This window comes from Takifugu flavidus, unplaced genomic scaffold (assembly GCF_003711565.1).
Source record: "Takifugu flavidus isolate HTHZ2018 unplaced genomic scaffold, ASM371156v2 ctg209, whole genome shotgun sequence".
NCBI lineage: Eukaryota > Metazoa > Chordata > Actinopteri > Tetraodontiformes > Tetraodontidae > Takifugu > Takifugu flavidus.
In genome coordinates this window covers 37317-58179 of record NW_026621882.1, presented here as the reverse complement: position 1 = coordinate 58179, position 20863 = coordinate 37317, and the positions used below count along the sequence as shown (strand labels likewise).

The following is a 20863-nucleotide window of genomic DNA, read 5'->3' as shown; positions in this document are numbered from 1 at the left end:
GTCGTCCGGAAACCGTCCAACGCTTCTGATCCGAATGAAATGGCTGATCCAGAGTGACCGGAGCCCCCCGCCGCCGTGTTCCGTGTTTTCCGGTTTGTGTGTTTCTGAATGAGCAAACAACAATGTGTGATGTGGTCCCCTCCTCGCCCGGTCTCTGGGGCCCTCGCCCCATGTTTGGGTTAGTCAGGACCAAGACGCGTCCTGTTGATACGGTTGAAATCACATTGGTGTTTCTGTTCTGGTTCGGGTCTGGGACCCGTGTTGGCCTGAGATTTTTGCTAATGCTGCTGTGGAGGCGCCACCTCCTGCTCTGATCTACAAACATCTCCATCCGTGTCACCATGGGAGCTCCAGGTTCACGCTCAGGACAAAAAAGCCAGGGGCAATGGACAAACGTGGACGACAGTAGGACGACGTCTACTAATAACCTCGAGGTGAGGAGGTCACAGGCCCTTGTGGACGCCGTCAGGACCTTCTGAACCAGTCGACAGGATGTGGTGACACAGGTGTGTTTGTGTGGAGCTGCGTGTGTGTTCTTGGGTGTGCTGAATAGTCAGAAGTTGAATTTTACTGGCAAAGTGAGGACCTTTTTATGGGCCTCACATCTTCATGAGGCTGTTTGAAGATTAAAATGGGGTTTATTTCAAGGGCGGGGCCAGAGAACACATGAATAATTCAACATGAATCAAATGTAAACAGGAATAAACTGAAAGCTTTGGTGGAACTTCAGCCAGGATCTGCAGGTTCTCCTCTGTATGGATGAGAGGTCAAGACTTGACAAATTGGTGATATCTATGAGATGAGAGCCGCCGGCGTGTTCCTCCTGTTTATCGCTCAGGCTGTGGAGCGCCCCCCCCCCCCCCGGCTGCCAGCACCAGCGTTAATCTCACCATCGCCTCTTCTTCTGTTGGAACAATTCATCCTGACAGGCTGCATCCTCCAGGGAGCATCGCAGTCGAGGCTGCAAACCTGATTAAGAGGCTCCAGATGGCATCTGATGTGGAGATTGGGGGTAAGAGAGGACAGACAACAAGAAGCACCTGACCTCCACCTGACCTCCACCTGACCTCCACCTGACCTCCACCTGATCTCCACCTGATCTCCACCTGACCTCCACCTGATCTCCACCTGACCTCCACCTGACCTCCACCTGACCTCCACCTGACCTCCACCTGATCTCCACCTGACCTCCACCTGATCTCCACCTGACCTCCACCTGACCTCCACCTGACCTCCACCTGATCTCCACCTGACCTCCACCTGATCTCCACCTGACCTCCACCTGATCTCCACCTGACCTCCACCTGACCTCCACCTGATCTCCACCTGACCTCCACCTGACCTCCACCTGACCTCCACCTGATCTCCACCTGACCTCCACCTGACCTCCACCTGATCTCCACCTGACCTCCACCTGACCTCCACCTGATCTCCACCTGACCTCCACCTGACCTCCACCTGACCTCCACCTGACCTCCACCTGATCTCCACCTGACCTCCACCTGACCTCCACCTGACCTCCACCTGATCTCCACCTGACCTCCACCTGACCTCCACCTGATCTCCACCTGACCTCCACCTGACCTCCACCTGACCTCCACCTGATCTCCACCTGACCCACACAGATGCCACAGCGGCGCTGCTAAAGGTCAACACAGCAGCATCAGACAAAACCACATTTCAAGACTTAGTATCAAATCTTTTATTTTGGTAGGACTCATATCCATTTTGAGGTCAACCCTCCCAGAGCCTTCCCAGCCTTCCCAACTCTCCCAGAGCCTTCCCAACTCTCCCAGAGCCTTCCCAGCCTTCCCAACTCTCCCAGAGCCTTCCCAGCCTTCCCAACTCTCCCAGAGCCTTCCCAACTCTCCCAGAGCCTTCCCAGCCTTCCCAACCCTCCCAGAGCCTTCCAGCCTTCCCAACTCTCCCAGAGCCTTCCCAACCCTCCCAGAGCCTTCCCAACCCTCCCAGAGCCTTCCCAACTCTCCCAGAGCCTTCCCAACCCTCCCAGAGCCTTCCCAACCCTCCCAGAGCCTTCCCACCCTCCCAGAGCCTTCCCAGCCTTCCCAACTCTCCCAGAGCCTTCCCAGCCTTCCCAACTCTCCCAGCCTTTTATCCTGGAGCGCTCAGCTGCCGTCTTCCTCTTTGGTTTCGTTTTTCATCATCTTTCTTTGTTTGAAACAAAGCTCAGAGAATAATTGGTGTGTCCTGGGTAGCTAGCATGGTTGTGTCAGACATTCCAAAATCAGCTCTCTGAAGGGAGGACTCGTTCCACCCGTCAAAGATTTTTATGATGGATGATGGTCGGTCCAGCAGTTTACCCAAAGGTTGTTCAGGGATTAGCAGGAGCTAATGTTGCTGTGTTCCTAGCTGAGCTCCCTGTTGGTTCTGAGGCTCCTGGTCCTCTGCCAGTGACGGACCTGGTACCAAGCTCGTTTCTCCGCATGAACCATGTGGAATCATGTGTTTTATGAATTGTGTTGACCCCTTTGAAATAAACTAAAAGGTTAAGAGAGGGAGGAGTTCTGGTCAGACAAATGTTTAATCTCCAGATTACAAAAGAAAAATCTGTAAATTCATCCAGCAGCAGTTCTGATTATGAACGTGTCACCGTTTAAAGGAAGAGAGCTTCAAATGTGAGAAGGAGCTGTGGAGGCCTTTACATGAAGAACCGCAGCTCCAAAGCTGCTGGATGTTCCATCATCATGGAGAGGCCTTTCAAAGGGTTCTGCTGGATGTTCCATCATCATGGAGAGGCCTTTCAAAGGTTCTGCTGGATGTTCCATCATCATGGAGAGGCCTTTCAAAGGGTTCTGCTGGATGTTCCATCATCATGGAGAGGCCTTTCAAAGGGTTCTGCTGGATGTTCCATCATCCTGGAGAGGCCTTTCAAAGGGTTCTGCTGGATGTTCCATCATCCTGGAGAGGCCTTTCAAAGGGTTCTGCTGGATGTTCCATCATCATGGAGAGGCCTTTCAAAGGGTTCTGCTGGATGTTCCATCATCCTGGAGAGGCCTTTCAAAGGGTTCTGCTGGATGTTCCATCATCCTGGAGAGGCCTTTCAAAGGGTTCTGCTGGATGTTCCATCATCCTGGAGAGGCCTTTCAAAGGGTTCTGCTGGATGTTCCATCATCATGGAGAGGCCTTTCAAAGGGTTCTGCTGGATGTTCCATCATCATGGAGAGGCCTTTCAAAGGGTTCTGCTGGATGTTCCATCATCCTGGAGAGGCCTTTCAAAGGGTTCTGCTGGATGTTCCATCATCATGGAGAGGCCTTTCAAAGGGTTCTGCTGGATGTTCCATCATCCTGGAGAGGCCTTTCAAAGGGTTCCTCCCACAGCACGCCTCCATACTGACTGAGTTCTCCTGGTCAACCCCCCCCGAAATGGAACTGGTTTGAACAATGGAAGACAAAGACTCTGAAAGCCTCCACGTGTGCCGAAGGCATCTTCCAGCGTATAACCTTCACGTTTCTCACCATAGTTTTAACAAATACGACGCGAGTTCTTCAAGTGGAAGCCGGAATGGGGAGGGGGTCCAAGGTGTCTGGAGGTCAGCCCCCACTTCTACCTACACGTACAATTATGAATGATTATGAATTGTGTCCCAGTTTAACACCCAATATTTGGGAGTTACAATTCCTTCTATCATATGACACAAAATTAAACCACTGCATTGAATAAAATGCTTGTGTGATTAAACGCTGGCAGCCGTGTGTGGACATTTAATAAGGTTTTTTATTTCTTTGCTAGTTAAACGCTGAGATTTTGCCTTTCTTCAGGCGGCAGCACATTCGACAAAAAACTGACAAAAGGGTGCTTCACATCATCAGCGACGGACAGATGATGGACAGCTGCTGTTGATAATCCCTCGTTTTGAAGAATTGTCGAAAGTGCCGCCTGGGAGCGTCGAAAGTGCCGCCTGGGAGCGTCGAAAGTGCCGCCTGGAAGCGTCGAAAGTGCCGCCTGGGAGCGTCGAAAGTGCCGCCTGGGAGCGTCGAAAGTGCCGCCTGGGAGCGTCGAAAGTGCCGCCTGGGAGCGTCGAAAGTGCCGCCTGGAAGCGTCGAAAGTGCCGCCTGGAAGAGTCGAAAGTGCCGCCTGGGAGCGTCGAAAGTGCCGCCTGGGAGCGTCGAAAGTGCCGCCTGGAAGCGTCGAAAGTGCCGCCTGGGAGCGTCGAAAGTGCCGCCTGGGAGCGTCGAAAGTGCCGCCTGGAAGTGTCGAAAGTGCCGCCTGGAAGCGCCGCTGCGCTTCCTTCGTTTCCAACATGGCGCCCGGGAGTCGGCGTCGTTGAGCAGAGCTGAAGCCGCGGTTCGACACCTCAGCCGGGCCAAGAGTGTTGGTTGCTCCCTGTAAACCATCATTCATCCATCGACACCTGCGACCTTCTCAGCACCGAGGATGTTTCGTCGCGGAGCCGCAAAGAAGGAGCTGAAGCAGCCCGTGAGGAAGGATGTTAGCGACAGCGACAAATACGCCGACCTCTTGGTCTTCGGCTACGCCTGCAAACTGTTCAGAGACGACGAACGGGCACTTTACCACGAACTGGGCAAACAGCTCATCCCGTGGATGGGAGACAAGCGCATCATGATCGATAGGTCGGTTGAACAAACTTTTGACTGAAACCTTGTGCTAACTAACTAGCCTGTCTGTTAGCCTGTCCGTTAGCCTGTTTCAGAATTCACGGCACCGCTCTGGAGATTGCTTTGCAGAAGCTCGGAACCTGTTGTAAACCGTGACGAGTCTATTGCTCTTGTCTTATTTGTGTCCTTCTTGTCCCGAGTTGACGAACAAGTGTAAGTTTTTGAACAAACAAAGGCCATTAGCCGCAGCAGCTAACGCTACTGCAGCCTGCACAAAGCTCGGATCAACACAACCTCTGTTCAAAGCGGGGAACTATTCTTGGATCCGAGCTTGTGAAAGTATTCCACATATAAACTGGAGAACTTAAAAAACTAAGATTCCTTAGTTTAAGTGCTAAATTGGCTGAACAGTTGTCGTCATCTGTTCACCAGCGGGTGTAGCAGCTTTATGAAGTAGCATTTCTCAGGAAATGGACCCCCTTCCATCACTGGTACCACTGGTTAATGCTCCGAAAGTGGCCCAAATCCTCGCCTGGGTCACATCTCGCGTCTTTTAGAGCCGAATCTGAAATAAAAGAGCAGACTCCAACCTGGCCTGAGAGCTCAGAACATGCTGGACCCACCTGGAGCTGCAGCAGCCCGGCTGCTCTGTGAACCTGTACAGCCTCTGTCTGTGTGTCTTTATCACATAACCCAGTTCTTTCCTCAGCGATAGGCTGGGGGGGGTCCTACCAGCCCCCCGAATGCCAACAGCAGCAGCTGCCTTTCTTTGTCTTCATGAAGCAACTTCAACTGAGAGGTGGCGTAGAGGGAGGAACCCTGGAAAATGTCGTCCATTTGGGTTCTTTCGGATAGGTATTTATGTACTCGGGTTTGTGTGAATGTAACTTTCTTTGCAGATGTAGAAGTGAATGTTACAGGGGGGGATTGAACCCTGTAAGGTAAGAGGCGAGTCACTTTGTTTCTCTTCTTCTTGACGTAAGGACGTTGGTATGTAAGACTTGTTCAGGACAGGAAGTAGCAGCAGAATCACTGTTAGGAACCTAAAGCGTTCTACCTACGTAACGAGGGCCGTAGATGTCTCACTTTACTGTTCATCAGCGTAGCGAGCGTCAGGCAGCACGTCTGCGACTGTCAGGGGGTCTGTTGGTAAGTGAAGGTCTCATCAGCACCGTCCGCTTCCTCCTCTCTAATCCCTGACATTGTTCAACAGGTACGATGGCCGTGGTCACTTACACGACCTCTCGGAGTACGACAGCGGGTCGTGGAACACCTCCTACCAGCTGTCGGAGGAGGAGGAGCGGATCGAAGCGCTGTGTGACGAGGAGCGTTACCTGGCTCTGCACTCGGACCTGCTGGAGGAGGAGGCCAGGCAAGGTGTGTCCGTGGGGGGAGGCGGGGCACCCAGTCCAGGGTGTGATTCATCCTGGAGGGTCAGGAGACAGGAGACTTCCTCCTCAACCTGGGCTCCACCCGACTCCTTTTGCTTTGGCTCGTTTCCATCGTTGGTGTTTTGTGTGGATCCAGAAGTGTGTGTTTGCTTTCAGACGCCGCTCGTTGTCACACAGGTCGATTGTAATGTTCAGGATCAGCTTCCTGTGGCTGCACCAGCGTCCCTGGATCCTCATCTCCTCATGAGGGAGGCAGCGGGGCCAGACCCGACTTCAGGATTTCAAACTAGTTTGGAGCATTTGAAAGTGTTGAGAGGAGTCTGAAGATGGCAGCGCTGCAGCCCCCCTCCCCTCACCTGGAGCTGGTCTGTGGTGCCTCAGGGGTCCAGTCTGGGCCCCCAGAGGAGGCCAGGCCCCAGAGGAGGCCAGGCCCCAGAGGAGGCAGGCCCCCAGAGGAGGCCAGGCCCCAGAGGAGGCCTCAGAGGAGGCGTGGCCCCCAGAGGAGGCCAAGCCCCAGAGGAGGCAGGCCCCCAGAGGAGGCATGGCCCCAGAGGAGGCATGGCCCCAGAGGAGGCAGGCCCCCAGAGGAGGCAGGCCCCCAGAGGAGGCCAGGCCCCAGAGGAGGCCAGGCCCCAGAGGAGGCCCCAGAGGAGGCAGGCCCCCAGAGGAGGCAGGCCCCCAGAGGAGGCCAGGCCCCAGAGGAGGCCAGGCCCCAGAGGAGGCCAGGCCCCAGAGGAGGCAGGCCCCCAGAGGAGGCCAGGCCCCAGAGGAGGCCAGGCCCCAGAGGAGGCGTGGCCCCCAGAGGAGGCCCCAGAGGAGGCGTGGCCCCCAGAGGAGGCGTGGCCCCCAGAGGAGGCCAGGCCCCAGAGGAGGCGTGGCCCCCAGAGGAGGCGTGGCCCCCAGAGGAGGCGTGGCCCCCAGAGGAGGCCAGGCCCCAGAGGAGGCGTGGCCCCCAGAGGAGGGCAGTGGCCTGCACAGGCGTAGCAGCTCAGGCTCTTCAGGATGTTCCTGCTCATGCCAGCAAAGCGATTTTCCTGCGCTCAGTCCTCAGAATGACTCGGTTCTGACCCGGTGTGTGTGGAGATCACCTTCCATATTTAGAGGTGCAGCTTGTCCTTGTGACAGGTCTCATGATGATAACTGAATGAATCGGAGGTGTTTTTGCTAAAGTCTTCAGCACGTTGGACAGGAGTGAGTCTGAATGGTTCCTTCCAGCCCTGCCACCGGTTGGTCCCTGGACCCTGACCGGTCCCTCTGCTGGACACGGGGCAGCTGATGGGTTAGAAATATTGCTGCTTCCTGCGTTCTTTCATGAACATCAGGAACTCTCTGGCCCACCCAGGCTAGAGTCTCCCATCATGCTCGGCTGTCGTGTTCTGATCACGTGATGATGGAGTGATTCTCTGGTCACTTCTGCTGCTTCTGTGTCCCACAGAGGAGGAGTACAAACGTCTGAGCGAGTGTCTGGCTGACGAAGGCTCCTACAACGCCGTGGCCTTTAAATACACCGCCGACTACTACGACCCCTCCAAGCCCACCGAGGAGGAGGAGGCCAGCAGGCACGCAGGGGGGGGGGGGGGAGGCCAGCAGGTGAGGAGGGGGGGGGGAGGCCAGCAGGTGAGGGGGGGGGAGGCCAGCAGGTGAGGAGGGGGGGGGGAGGGGGAGGAGGAGGCCAGCAGGTGAGGGGGGGAGGCCAGCAGGTGAGGAGGGGGGGGGGAGGGGGAGGAGGAGGCCAGCAGGTGAGGGGGGGGGAGGCCAGCAGGTGAGGAGGGGGGGGGGAGGGGGAGGGGGAGCGGGGAGGGGGAGGCCAGCAGGTGGGGGGGGGGGGGGGAGGAGGGGGGAGGAGGAGGGGGGGGGGAGGCCAGCAGGTGAGGGAGGGGGAGGAGGAGGAGAGGGGGGAGGAGGAGGCAGCAGGCACGCAGGTGAGGGGGGGGGGGCAGCAGGTGAGGAGGGGGGGGAGGAGGGGGGAGGAGGAGGCCAGCAGGTGAGGTGGGGGGGGGGAGGAGGCCAGCAGGTGAGGGGGGGGGGGAGGAGGCCAGCAGGCACGCAGGTGAGGGGGGGGAGGCCAGCAGGTGAGGAGGAGGAGAGGGGGGAGGAGGCGGCCAGCAGGTGAGGAGGAGGAGAGGGGGGAGGAGGAGGCCAGCAGGTGAGGGGGGGGGGAGGAGGAGGCCAGCAGGTGAGGAGGAGGAGAGGGGGGAGGAGGCGGCCAGCAGGCCAGCAGGTGAGGGGGGGAGGAGGAGGCCAGCAGGTGGGGGGGGAGGGGGAGGCCAGCAGGTGGGGGGGAGGAGGAGGCCAGCAGGTGAGGGAGGGAGGAGGAGGGGGGGGGGGAGGCAGCATCAGCAGTGACGCTCTCCTGTCTGTTCACACCTGTAGAGGAGGCGGAGCCAGAAGTCAACGAGGAGCCGTTTGTTGCCCCCCCTGGACTCGCCGTCCCTGCTGATGTCGAGCTGGTGAGTCACAGAACCGTCATTCCTGGCTGGGAACCCCCTACTGGGTTCTGAACCCCCTACTGGGTTCTGAACCCCCTACTGGGTTCTGAACCCCCTACTGGGTTCTGAACCCCCGTGCTGGGTTCTGAACCCCCTACTGGGTTCTGAACCCCCATACTGGGTTCTGAACCCCCGTGCTGGGTTCTGAACCCCCTACTGGGTTCTGAACCCCCTACTGGGTTCTGAACCCCCGTGCTGGGTTCTGAACCCCCTACTGGGTTCTGAACCCCCGTGCTGGGTTCTGAACCCCCCTGCTGGGTTCTGAACCCCCCTGCTGGGTTCTGAACCCCCTACTGGGTTCTGAACCCCCGTGCTGGGTTCTGAACCCCCTGCTGGGTTCTGAACCCCCTACTGGGTTCTGAACCCAGCGGCGTGTCGGTCTCCGTGCTGATGACCTCAGCTTGTGTGGTTGAATGGATCCAGACGTTTCCAGGAGACACGAGTAGTGAAGGAGGAGCTCTTCTGCCGCCATATTGACCCTCGACGTGACCACAGCAGCGTTCTTGATCAGAAGAGTCGGTTCCTCGTGCCTGAGCTGCCTAAACTCAGGAGGTCCTCAGGACGTGATGGAGATGGAGCCTCCGGCTCTGCTGGCATGGGAGGGGCCTGGTTCTGCTCCACTTACCTACCTGTCTTACCTTTCATCACCACCTCATCTTCATCCATCTTTCCTGTCTTCTCCAGCCGGCGACTGTCAAGACTCACAACATCATTGAGAGAACGGCCAACTTTGTCTGCCAGCAGGGGGCGCAGTTTGAGATCGTGCTGAAGGCCAAGCAGGCAAGGAACTCCCAGTTTGACTTCCTGCGCTTTGACCATTACCTGAATCCTTACTACAAACACATCCTGAGGGCCATGAAAGAAGGTCGCTACAAGCTGGCCTCAGACAGCCAGCAGCAGCCGCAGGGTGAGTGGGGCCAGGGGCCACCGGGGGTGGGGCCAGGGGCCACCGGGGGTTGGGTGGGGCCAGGGGCACCGGGGGTGGGGCCAGGGGCCACCGGGGGTGGGGCCAGGGGCCACCGGGGGTTGGGTGGGGCCAGGGGTCACCGGGGGTGGGGCCAGGGGTCACCGGGGCCAGGGGTCACCGGGGGTGGGGCCAGGGGCACCGGGGGTGGGGCCAGGGGTCACCGGGGGTTGGGGCCAGGGGTCACCGGGGGTTGGGGCCAGGGGTCACCGGGGGTGGGGCCAGGGGTCACCGGGGGTTGGGTGGGGCCGGGGGTGGGGCCAGGGGTCACCGGGGGTTGGGGCCAGGGCCATCAGGTCTCAGCTCGGGCGTCACCAGTGTTTCCCACTCCTGCAGGAGACTCCCAGTCAGATGATTCTGATGATGACGGGGACGGCAGCTACCTCCACCCCAGCCTGTTCGCCCCCCAGAAGAGCTCCCGCCTGGAGGAGCTTGTGAAGGTGAGGACCGTCTTCCAGGTGGGCCGACTGCTGTTGGTGGTGTGAGATGTTGAGATGGTGATGTCAGGAGATTGTGGGTAAACTGTCCTCAAGTCACACCGTTGTCATGGATACGGTGAGACTGTGCTGCTGTGAGCCTGCTGCGTGTTCTCCACTCATCTGGGTTTTGTTCTGAGCATATTCAGCTCCTCAAACAGGAAGCTTCCTCTCGCTGCTCAGACGGTCCCACGGGTGCTGCAGAGAGGTTCTGACCTGTGCTGTTCTTCTGCAGCCTCTAAAGGTGATGGATCCGGACCATCCCCTGGCAGCTCTCGTACAGAAAGCCAGACAGGAACGGAGCGGTGTGGCAGCCGTGGTGCCCCAGCCCGCCGGAGCGGTGGATCCAGCAGCTTCCCCGCACCAGCCCAGTACTCTGGTGACGGTGAGTGTGGACCTGGGTCGCTCCTCTGTGTTGTGCTGTCATGGTTGCAGAGTCGAGCTGGTTCTGTTGACCTGGGAGGGTTCCCTTAGTGCAGTGAGGTTCTGATGCTGAGCTGAAGCCACCTTCAGGTGTGCACCTTTCTGGGTCAGACCCAGTGAAGGCTGAGCCAGAGCTGCTAACCCTAACCCCTAACCTAGCTCGAACCCTAACCTAGCCCTAGCCCTAACCCCTAATTTAGCTCTAACCCCAACCTAGCCTTAACCCTAACCCCTAACCCCTAACCTAGCCCTAGCCCTAACCCTAACCCCTCGCCTAGCCCTAACCCCTCGCCTAGCCCTAACCCCTCGCCTAGCCCTAACCCCTAACCTAGCTCTAACCCTAACCTAGCCCTAACCTAGCTCTAACCCTAGCCCTAACCCCTAGCCTAGCCCTAATCCCTATCCGCCCTAACCCCTAGCCTAGCCTAACCCCTAACCTAGCCCTAAGACTAGCCTATCCTAGCCCTAACCCCTAGCCTAGCCCTAATCCCTAGCCTAGCCCTAACCCCTAACCTAGCCCTAAAACTATCCTAGCACTAATCCCTAACCTAGCCTAAGCTAGCCTATCCTAGCCCTAATCCCTAGCCTAGCCCTAATCCCTAGCCTAGCCCTAATCCCTAACCTAGCCCTAAGACTATCCTAGCCCTAATCCCTAGCCTAGCCCTAACCCCTAACCTAGCCCTAAGACTAGCCTATCCTAGCCCTAATCCCTAACCTTCCAGCTTCAGACAAGTGATCAGAAACAATTTCACTATTTATAGTGGGTCTGATATTGTTTGAGTTGTTGTTCCTTGTATACATGAAGGAGAACCTTGGGGGGGGAAATCACACATTCAATTGCAATAAAATCACAATTAGATGATTTTCCAAAATAGTTCAGCCCTTGTTGGAAAATGTTTGTCCTCCTGTTCAGTGTGTTTTAACGTCACGGCGGGGGGCCTGCGGATGAAAACGAGCCTTTTTAACCACTTGAAATCATGTTTTAAATCAACGAAGAGCAAAGATCAGAGTTTCCAGAGTCCACCAGGACAACAGAGGACTCATGTGGACTTCCTGTCCCCTTTGTCCCACAGCCAATGCAGCAGCGATGTACTACGGCTACTACATGCTGCCCGATGGAACATATTGCTTGGCCCCGCCCCCTCCCGGGGTCGACTCCACCTCCTTTTATAATGGCGTGGCCTCGGGTCTCATTGCTGCGCCTCCATCTTCTGGCATTGGACCCGACCCGGCTTCGACAGCGCCGCCTCCTCAGACCAGCTCTGTGGCTCTGGGAGCTGCTGACTCCGCCCCCCTCAGCGCGTGCCCCGCCATGGTCGCCAGACCAGACACCAGGTTAGAACCCTCACAACCGCTTGGGTCCAAGTAAAACTAGAATAATGAGCGCTGATGGAGGGAGAACTGGGCTTCACCTGACCAACAGTAGAAGGTGCTCAGGTCCACACGGTACCAGAGGAGCCTTCATCAGTTGACCTCTGCCTGGACCTGGGGCGTGCACCTTCAGACTGGACCTGTTCCATCCAAGCAGAGCTTCATTCAGGATCTTCTTTCCTCTTATTTCAGTTCAAAACTGGAGAGTCAAGTTTCCCCACAAGTGGCCGCCATTATTCCACCTCCACCCGACATCCAAGCGGTCATCGACAAGCTGGCCGAGTACGTGGCCAGGAACGGCCTCAAGTTTGAGGCCAGCGTGCGAGCGAAGAACGATCCTCGGTAAGTGAGCAGACGTGTGCAGCTCCTGATGGTGGGGGTCGGTGGATCATCTAACCCGAACCCTCTTCTGGTGTCTTCACCTGTAGGTTTGAGTTCCTGCAGCCTTGGCACCAGTTCAACAGCTACTACGAGTTCAAGAAGAACTACTTCCTACAGAAGGAAGGCAGATGTTTCCCCGAGGTACCAGCTGTAGCCCCCAACCCCCCAACCCCAACTGTCTGTAGCCCCCAACCCCCCAACCCCTAACCCCAACTGTCTGTAGCCCCCAATCCCAACTGTCTGTAGCCCCCAACCCCCCAACCCCAACTGTCTGTAGCCCCCAGTCCCCTAACCCCAACTGTCTGTAGCCCCCAACCCCAACTGTCTGTAGCCCCCAGTCCCCTAACCCCAACTGTCTGTAGCCCCCAACCCCAACTGTCTGTAGCCCCCAGTCCCCTAACCCCAACTGTCTGTAGCCCCCAGCCCCCTAACCCCAACTGTCTGTAGAGTAAAACAATTTCCATTTGCATATTTTTGAAAAAGCTCGAGGGAGCCACGAGGGCGGTGCTGAAGAGCCGCATGCGGCTCCAGAGCCGTGGGTTTCCAGAGCCCCTGCTCTGACCCCTGCTCTGACCCCTGCTCTGACCCCTGCTCTGACCCCTGGTCTCACCCCTGCTCTGACCCCTGGTCTGACCCCAAACAGAAGGAAAGTCTTGTGAATGTTTCTGGTCTGATCAGAAATCCTTTGTCTGAATGAAGCCGCTCTTTCAGCTGCAGCAGTTCTGAATCTGATTGGCTTCCCTGGATCTTCTGATCAGAGGGTTGGGGTCAGCACCTGTGCACCTGAGCCGTGTTGGGCTGATCAGGTGACCGCAGCGTCACGCCTGATCCAGAGGAGCACCGTGCTGCTGTGGCTCATGTTAGCACCATTGTCGCTAGCAGTGGGTCGTAACAGCGGTCCGGAGGCGTGTGAGACGGGACCTTGGGGTCACGGTGCTGCTGTGCTGCTCTGCTGCGTCTGCGCTGTGTCTCAGGCCTCTCTCTGTCCTGATGGTTAATTAGCAGCAGGTGTGATAACATCGTATCAGAGGGAGCCTTAAACCAACATTTTCAGCTTCTCCTCCACCAGAGAAGAACTGTGGAATCATCTACTCTCACTTTGTGATGGTACTGAGGACTGTCCTTGTGACCTTTGGCCTTTTAGATTGCACCAATCCTGAATCTTTCAGGTGTTCCCGACACTCGCGTGAATTCCTGATAAAATCATTCCGAGCTGGTCTGAACACGCACGGTTCTCCGAGGAAGCTGGTTTTAAAATGCTAACTGATGTAGCCAAGAATGATATCCAGGAATGTTTCTAACCTTTTTAAATTGATCCAATAACTGAGGGCCGTCAGTGCTCCGAACTCTGGAAACAAACTCAAAAATACCTGAACGTTTTGGCTGAAGTGTGAAGCAGCAGAGTCAAACCCAGAAGGGTTAGTTTGTTCCTTTAGTGGTCGCCAAGGCAACACCAGAGAAGGTCCCACCCCATACAGGAAAGGTGGGTCAAACGACACCGTGCTGCCTCTCCGCATCCTTCTTTTAGTCTTCCTCAACCTTCTGAACTGGTCTGAACTGGTTTGTTTCTGGGGGCTTGGTGGGACCCGTTCAGACGCTGTGGTGGACCAGAGACTCGCTCACGAGTCTTTCCTGCGGCTGAGCGGTGCTGAATCACTCCGGAGGTTCTTCCTCCTCATCACTGGACCGTGGAGCCACTCCACCATCAAATCTGACCTTTTCTCTGCTGCTCAGCAGCTCCACCAGCTTCCTTCTCCAGGTGAAGGACCCGGACGCTCCACAAACCCCGAATTCATCAAGTCCCAAAACTGAGACTCACGTGGAACCTTTGAGCGGAAACCTGGAAAACCGCTAAATCCAGATTAACAGATGTTCAATTAGCGGGCCCTCGCCGGTCACGTGACTCCACGGCGTGGCCCCTCGCCGGTCACGTGACTCCACGGCGTGGCCCCTCACCGGTCACGTGACTCCAGGGCCCTCGCGGTCACGTGACTCCACGGCGTGGCCCTTGCCGGTCACGTGACTCCACGGCGTGGCCCCTCGCCGGTCACGTGACTCCAGGGCCCTCGCCGGTCACGTGACTCCACGGCGTGGCCCCTCGCCGGTCACGTGACTCCAGGGCCCTCGCGGTCACGTGACTCCACGGCGTGGCCCTTGCCGGTCACGTGACTCCACGGCGTGGCCCCTCGCCGGTCACGTGACTCCAGGCCCTCGCCGGTCACGTGACTCCACGGCGTGGCCCCTCGCCGGTTGTGTGTTTGTGAAACTTGTAACACCGAAACAACTGAACTGAATTCTTTGTTTCTGCAGGAGACGACAGACAGTGACGCTAACCTTCAGACAGATGCAGCACTGAAGGAGTCCAGGCTGAGGAAAGGTGGGACAGGGAGCACACACACACACACACACACACACACACACCACACACACACACAGCTTTTATTCTTTCCTTCAGTAATTGAGATGCAAAGCCTCCAGGTTACAAAGCGCACACACACAAAGCGTGTGCGCGTGTGTGTGTGTGTGTGCGTGTGTGTGTGTGTGTGCGCGCGCGTGTGTGTGTGTCTGTGTGTGCGCGTGTGCGTGTGTGCGAGAGCTTGCTGGGCTTTTACACTTCCAGTGGCAGATTTCTGGCTCAAATGTGCAGCGCTGAGCAGCACTTTAAAGGTGCACGTGATGCTTCCTGACAAAGACGAGTCAGGGAAACTCAGCGCGTGAGCCGAGTGTTCAGCGTGTGCACGTGTGCACGGCGTGGAGACATCACAGCTTCTCTTCTCTCCACCTTCACAGCATCTTTTGCTCCCATCTGTTTCGCCATCAAGGTGAAGGAAAATGACCTGTTGCCTCTGGAGAAGAACCGAGTGCGACTGGACGACGATTCTGACGAGGACAAGGTCTGTTTTCCTGTTTGTCTGGGCCATCCGCTGACACCTCGTTTACAACAGCCTCATCCTTGTTTCCCAAAGTTGGTGGAGGAGCAGGTGCTGGAAGCCTTCATGGGTGGGGAGGCCTTGGTCCAGAATGATGCCCCGCCCCCCTGCGCTCCAGAAGAGAAGAAGCCAGCGCTCTCTGTGGAGGAGTTGGAGGCCAAACAAGGTAACGTTCCAGACAAATGTGACACGTCTCCACCGACAGGATGGCAGCACGTTGACCTGCACGGATGAATCCAGCTGTGCTCACAACTGGACTTTGGGTCTCGTCTGAACTGGTTCCTCGTCCCAGTTTAAATGGAAGAGAGATTAACTGGAGGAGGCTGTGCTCCTCCTCACCACTAGGGGGCGACAGGCAGGTTAATACAGCCTGTCCTCGGGAGAAGAGAACAACAAACGTGTCAGTTGTCAGTGTGATCAAACGAGATGAATATTGTTGTTTAGGTTGTTTGGTACACAGACACACACACACACACACAGACACACACACACAGACACACACACACACAGACACACCTGAAAGAAAACTCAATTGTGTTATTGAAATGAATCATTCGCTGAGGGAGAGGAGAGAGGACAGGACAGAGGAGAGAGGACGGGACAGAGGAGAGAGGACGGGACAGAGGAGAGAGGACGGGACAGAGGAGAGGGGACGGGACAGAGGAGAGGGGACGGGACAGAGGAGAGAGGACGGGACAGAGGAGAGAGGACGGGACAGAGGAGAGAGGACGGGACAGAGGAGAGGGGACGGGACAGAGGAGAGGGGACAGGGGACAGAGGAGAGAGGACAGGACAGAGGAGAGAGGACGGGACAGAGGAGAGGGGGACAGAGGAGAGAGGACAGGACAGAGGAGAGAGGACGGGACAGAGGAGAGGGGACAGGGGACAGAGGAGAGGGGACAGAGGAGAGAGGACAGGGGACAGAGGGGACAGGACAGAGGAGAGAGGACAGGGGACAGAGGAGGAGAGAGGACGGGACAGAGGAGAGAGGACAAGGGAGAGAGGACAGAGGGGACAGGACAGGGGAGAGAGGACAGGGGACAGAGGAGAGAGGACAGGGGACAGAGGAGAGAGGACAGAGGGGACAGGACAGGGGAGAGAGGACAGGGGACAGAGGAGAGAGGACAGGGGACAGAGGAGTGAGGACAGGGGACAGAGGACAGGGGACAGAGGAGAGAGGACAGGGGAGAGAGGACAGGGGACAGAGGGGAGAGGACAGGACCCGTTCTGCTGCACCTCTGCTCTTTATGCAGATGCTGCGTTTGTCCTCACGCTCGTCTTCTGTCCCCACAGCTAAACAGAAGCTGGAGGACCGTCTGGCGGCGGCGGCGCGCGAGAAGCTGGCTCAGGCTTCTAAAGAGTCCAAGGAGAAGCAGCTGCAGGCGGAGAGGAAGAGGAAGGCGGCGCTCTTCCTCCAGACCCTCCGCACCCCCCACACGGGGGAGCCTGAGGCCAAGAGAGCCGAGCTGGACTCCTGCGTCCAGCTGGAGGTGAGCGTAGCTTCATTTATCTGTGCTGACACCAAACCTGGAGACGTAAACCAGGAGGGACTCTGGAGCTCCCAGTTTAGCTGAAGCAACTGTGCTTTGTTTGATTGAACCCCTCTTTAAACGTAAGGAGAAAGCGTCTCTCTTTGGAGATCTTTAGATGGTCGGAGCTGATGCTGATCTGGAATCTGATTCTGAGCACGTTTGCTTCCTGTGTCACCAGCAGGACGCCACCAGTTTCCCCTCCAGACCTTCTGCCCCCCCTCAGAAACAGTCCTGCAGCACGGAGAATAAGGCGGCTCATCGCAGCAGGGACACGGCGTCCTCCCACAGCAGCTCCAGAGGAGACCGAGACCGAGACCGAGACAGAGACCGAGACAGAGACCGAGACAGAGACAAAAAGAAGAAGAAATACAAGAGGAGGTCCAGGTCCAGGTCCAGGTCCAAGTCCAAGTCAAAGTCCAAGTGCAGACATTCACTTCCCAGTGCCTACAGGAGGGAGCGCCGGGCCAGGTGAGACCACAGAAGAGCAGTGTCCCACGTTCCTGCAGATGGGACCTTCACTGTTGTCATCATTCCAGATGTTCTGACCCTCCCATTATTGATCTGGAGTGTCAGTGACTGAGGTGCAGCCACATTGTCCACCAGAGATTATTGATTAGACATTTGGTGGACAGCATCAGAGTCAAGTCTCACATTCAATAGACGCTGATAATTGATCAGGTTCCTCTGTAGATTACTCCGTGATCTGATGGTCCATCGTTGGTGGTTTCCATCAGAATTCATGAAGACAGACAAACTTGACGACAGTCCCTCGGTCAGGCTTCTGTTGATCCAGCGGTGTAGTTGATGGTGTCCCTGGAGGACCTGTGTCAGAATCAGAATCAGAATCAGAAGAAGGTTTATTGCCATTGTACATGTAATACACAGTATTACACAAACTAGGAATTTGTCGTGGTGTGCCGCTGCGACATTCAACATAACATTAGACATCAACACCACACTAGAATAAGATAAATAAAATAAAATAAGACTTATATACAGTATTTACATAAATAGTGAGTGGTGAGAAATAGTGCAGGTCCATGAGGAGTAGTGTATTGTTCGTGAGTCCGGCTGGCTGCTGTACATGGTGCTTAAGTGATAAGTCACTTGGTGTTCAGCAGCCTGATGGCAGAGGGGAAGAAGCTGTTAGTGTAGCGGGAGGTTCTGGTCCGAATGGACCGTAGTCTCCTGCCTGAGGGGAGGGGGGGAAACAGTCCGTGACCAGGGTGGGAAGGGTCGGCCGTGATCCGACCTGCACACCTCCGGGTCCTGGAGATATACAGGTCCTGGATGGATGGGAGCGCCTGCAGCCGATCACCTTCTCGGCAGCGCGCACGACGCGCTGCAGCCTCAGTCTGTCCCTGGCGGTGGCACCAGCAAACCACACGGTGATGGAGGAGGTGAGGATGGACTCGATGATGGCCGTATAAAACTGCGCCAACATCCTGGGAGGTAGTTTGAGCTTCCTCAGCTTCCGTAGGAAGAACATCCTTTGCTGGGCCTTCTTGATGAGGGAGCTGATGGTTGGCTCCCACTTAAGGTCCCGGGTGATGGTGGTGCCCAGGAAGCGGAAGGAGTCCGTGACGTGAGGTGATGGGGGAGTCCATGAGGGCAAGGGGGGGCAAAGGGGCTGTGACTTTCCTGAAGTCCACAATCATCTCCACTGTCTTCTGAGCGTTCAGCTGCAGGTTGTTGTGTCCGCACCAGGACACACCAGCCAGCCACCCCCTCCTGTAGGCAGTCTCGTCGCCATTGGAGATGAGCCGCCGATGAGGGTGGTGTCATCCGCAAACTTGATCAGCTTGACAGACTGGTGGCTTGAGGTGCAGCAGTTTGTGTACAGGGAGAAGAGGAGGGGGGAAAGTACACAGCCCTGGGGTGATCCGGTGCTGATGGTGACGGAGTCAGATGCCTGGACCACCAACACCTGTTGAGGTTCTCGAGTGTCACTGATCACCATGATATCATTGATCAGTTCGATGATTGGTTCATCACGCTGGCAGGATTAGAAGATCCCACCAACAACAGGAGACCTCTCCTCTTTACTTAGGACCCTCACCAACAAGGCCCCTCCCCCAGGCCCAATCTTGACCCCTGTCGTGAGCTTGAATCCCAGGTGTTCCTCTTCAAACCACCTACATCAGATTTGATCGAAGCCTGTTGGTCAGAGTCTGTTGAGAAAGTTCAATTTCATCTGTCGACCTGTCCTTGCCTTGACCTTGACCCCCGACCTTGTGCCCGCTCAGATCTCAGTCGCGCTCTCCAGGAAGGAGGCACCGGCGGGCACCCTCACCAGAGCGGCAGCGAGCGGACAGGGAGAAGGAGCGCCATCGTCACGCCAGAGGCAGGAGGTCCCGGTGAGACCAACTGCTGACTTCCTCCTTAATTTCCCACAATGCTTCTATCGTCTGTTGTCACGCAGGACACCGTCAGAAAAAAGGTTGCCTTCCGGGCAGACTCAGACTGCTTCCTGTTTATCACCAAGCTCCTCCCCCAGCAGAGTCACATCTCCTTCAGCAAGCCCCGCCTCCAGTGTCACCGTCTCCAGGTAACCAGCACTGTTTGGAACCTTGAAAGCAGAGTCCCCCAACTTTTGCCTGTGCGGGCCACATGACTTTTGCCTTCTCTGCTGGGGGGCCAGGCCAGTTGGGAACAGAAGTGTGAGGATTGCTGATGTGCCTAAACGTAAACATGTGGTGGTTCCAAAGAGCCACACATGACCAAATAACCCTCTTGGGTTCTTCACACGAAAAGTCAGGAAATAAACAGCACGCCGCATCCTGCTGGTCTGAGCTCTCCGCCAGCGCTCATGGAAAAACCTCAAGTTTGTACGTCCTCTGCTGCCGCTGGGCAAATACTTTAGCCCGATTTCTTTGATGTGTCTGGTGATTGTACTCGCCGACAGACTCGCGGCATTAAAGACATCGTTCTTCCCGGGAAACTCCTCCTCCGCGACAGCATTCATACGTTTCTTGACAAAGTCTCCATCAGTGACAGGGTTAAAAAGGTCAAATACACATATGACGAAAAAAAATCAAAATGCATCTCTGGTGTTGTTCAGAGGGCCGGGCCAAATGTGGAGCCGGGCTGTGTCCGGCCCGAGGGCCGTAGTTTGGGGACCACTGCTTTAAAGGCATATAATATCTGTGGGCCTCTGATGATCACATTAATATCTGTGGGCCTCTGATGATCACATTAATATCTGTGGGCCTCTGATGATCACATTAATATCTGTCATGTCAACATTCCCCCCAGAGGAGGATCTCTGGAGAAGGAGAGAGCCGTCTCATCATCCATCATTTCTTCTGTTCAGTCTAAAATAACTCAGGTATTTGTCCTTCTTCACCTTTTATAATGGGTTCTACTGGGCCAGGGGGGAGAGATGACTGGTTCTACTGGGCCAGGGGGGAGAGATGACTGGTTCTACTGGGACGGGGGGGAGAGATGACTGGTTCTACTGGGACGGGGGGAGAGAGATGACTGGTTCTACTGGGACGGGGGGGAGAGATGACTGGTTCTACTGGGACGGGGGGAGAGAGATGACTGGTTCTACTGGGCCAGGGGGGAGAGATGACTGGTTCTACTGGGACGGGGGGGAGAGATGACTGGTTCTACTGGGACGGGGGGGAGAGATGACTGGTTCTACTGGGACGGGGGGGAGAGAGACTGGTTCTACTGGGCCAGGGGGGAGAGATGACTGGTTCTACTGGGACGGGGGGGAGAGAGATGACTGGTTCTACTGGGACGGGGGGGAGAGATGACTGGTTCTACTGGGACAGAGGGGAGAGATGACTGGTTCCACTGGGACAGAGGGGGTCAGTGACTGGTTCCACTGGGACAGGGGGGTCAGTGACTGGTTCCACTGGGACAGAGGGGGTCAGTGACTGGTTCCACTCTCTGCAGGACCTGATGGCCAAGGTTCGAGCGATGCTCGCCTCCTCCAAAACGTTCCAGCCTCAAAGTTCTTGAAGGCGGCAGCTGTTCGGGCCTCGTCAGCCAATCAGTGAGCAGCGTTCTTCGGGGGTTGGTGCTGACGTGGTTCTGTTAAGGTGGTTCCTTCTGTGAAGGTGCCGTTTCCTCCTGCTTTCTCTCCTCTTCCTCCCACCTTCGTGGCCTTCCCTCTTTCTTGTCTTTCTATTTTCATGTGTTTAAGCAGAAAGACTTTGTACACGAACTGTCAATAAAGTTTCAGGATCATTCTGGACTCATGGTTCTGCTCGGCCTAAAAGTCCCCCTCTGGACTCATGTTCCCTCAGTTGTTCTCAATCCGATCAGCACATCACATCTGCACCGATCGATTCAGACGTAAATCAATGCCCGACAATCTC

General features: G+C 56.3%; 1 protein-coding gene and 1 long non-coding RNA gene across 2 annotated transcripts; one reads left to right on the top strand and one right to left on the bottom strand.

Annotated features, from left to right (window-relative positions):
* The first annotated feature begins 4102 nt into the window (after positions 1–4102).
* On the top strand, positions 4103–20732 carry sfswap (splicing factor SWAP). The gene is given in 20 exon segments (XM_057023368.1): positions 4103–4593; positions 5792–5955; positions 7405–7536; positions 8343–8419; positions 9143–9365; positions 9759–9862; positions 10134–10254; positions 10257–10283; positions 11395–11656; positions 11885–12034; positions 12121–12214; positions 14384–14450; positions 14864–14967; positions 15040–15169; positions 16297–16493; positions 16717–17003; positions 18782–18892; positions 18958–19083; positions 19791–19863; positions 20439–20732. Coding segments are annotated over 20 exon segments (2712 nt in total). The 5' UTR covers positions 4103–4396; the 3' UTR covers positions 20505–20732.
* On the bottom strand, positions 17375–17987 carry LOC130519785 (uncharacterized). Its single transcript, XR_008948472.1, has 2 exons — positions 17872–17987; positions 17375–17839 (listed from the first exon to the last, which is right to left on the bottom strand). It is a non-coding gene; the product is annotated as an uncharacterized LOC130519785 (long non-coding RNA).
* Positions 20733–20863: the final 131 nt, after the last annotated feature.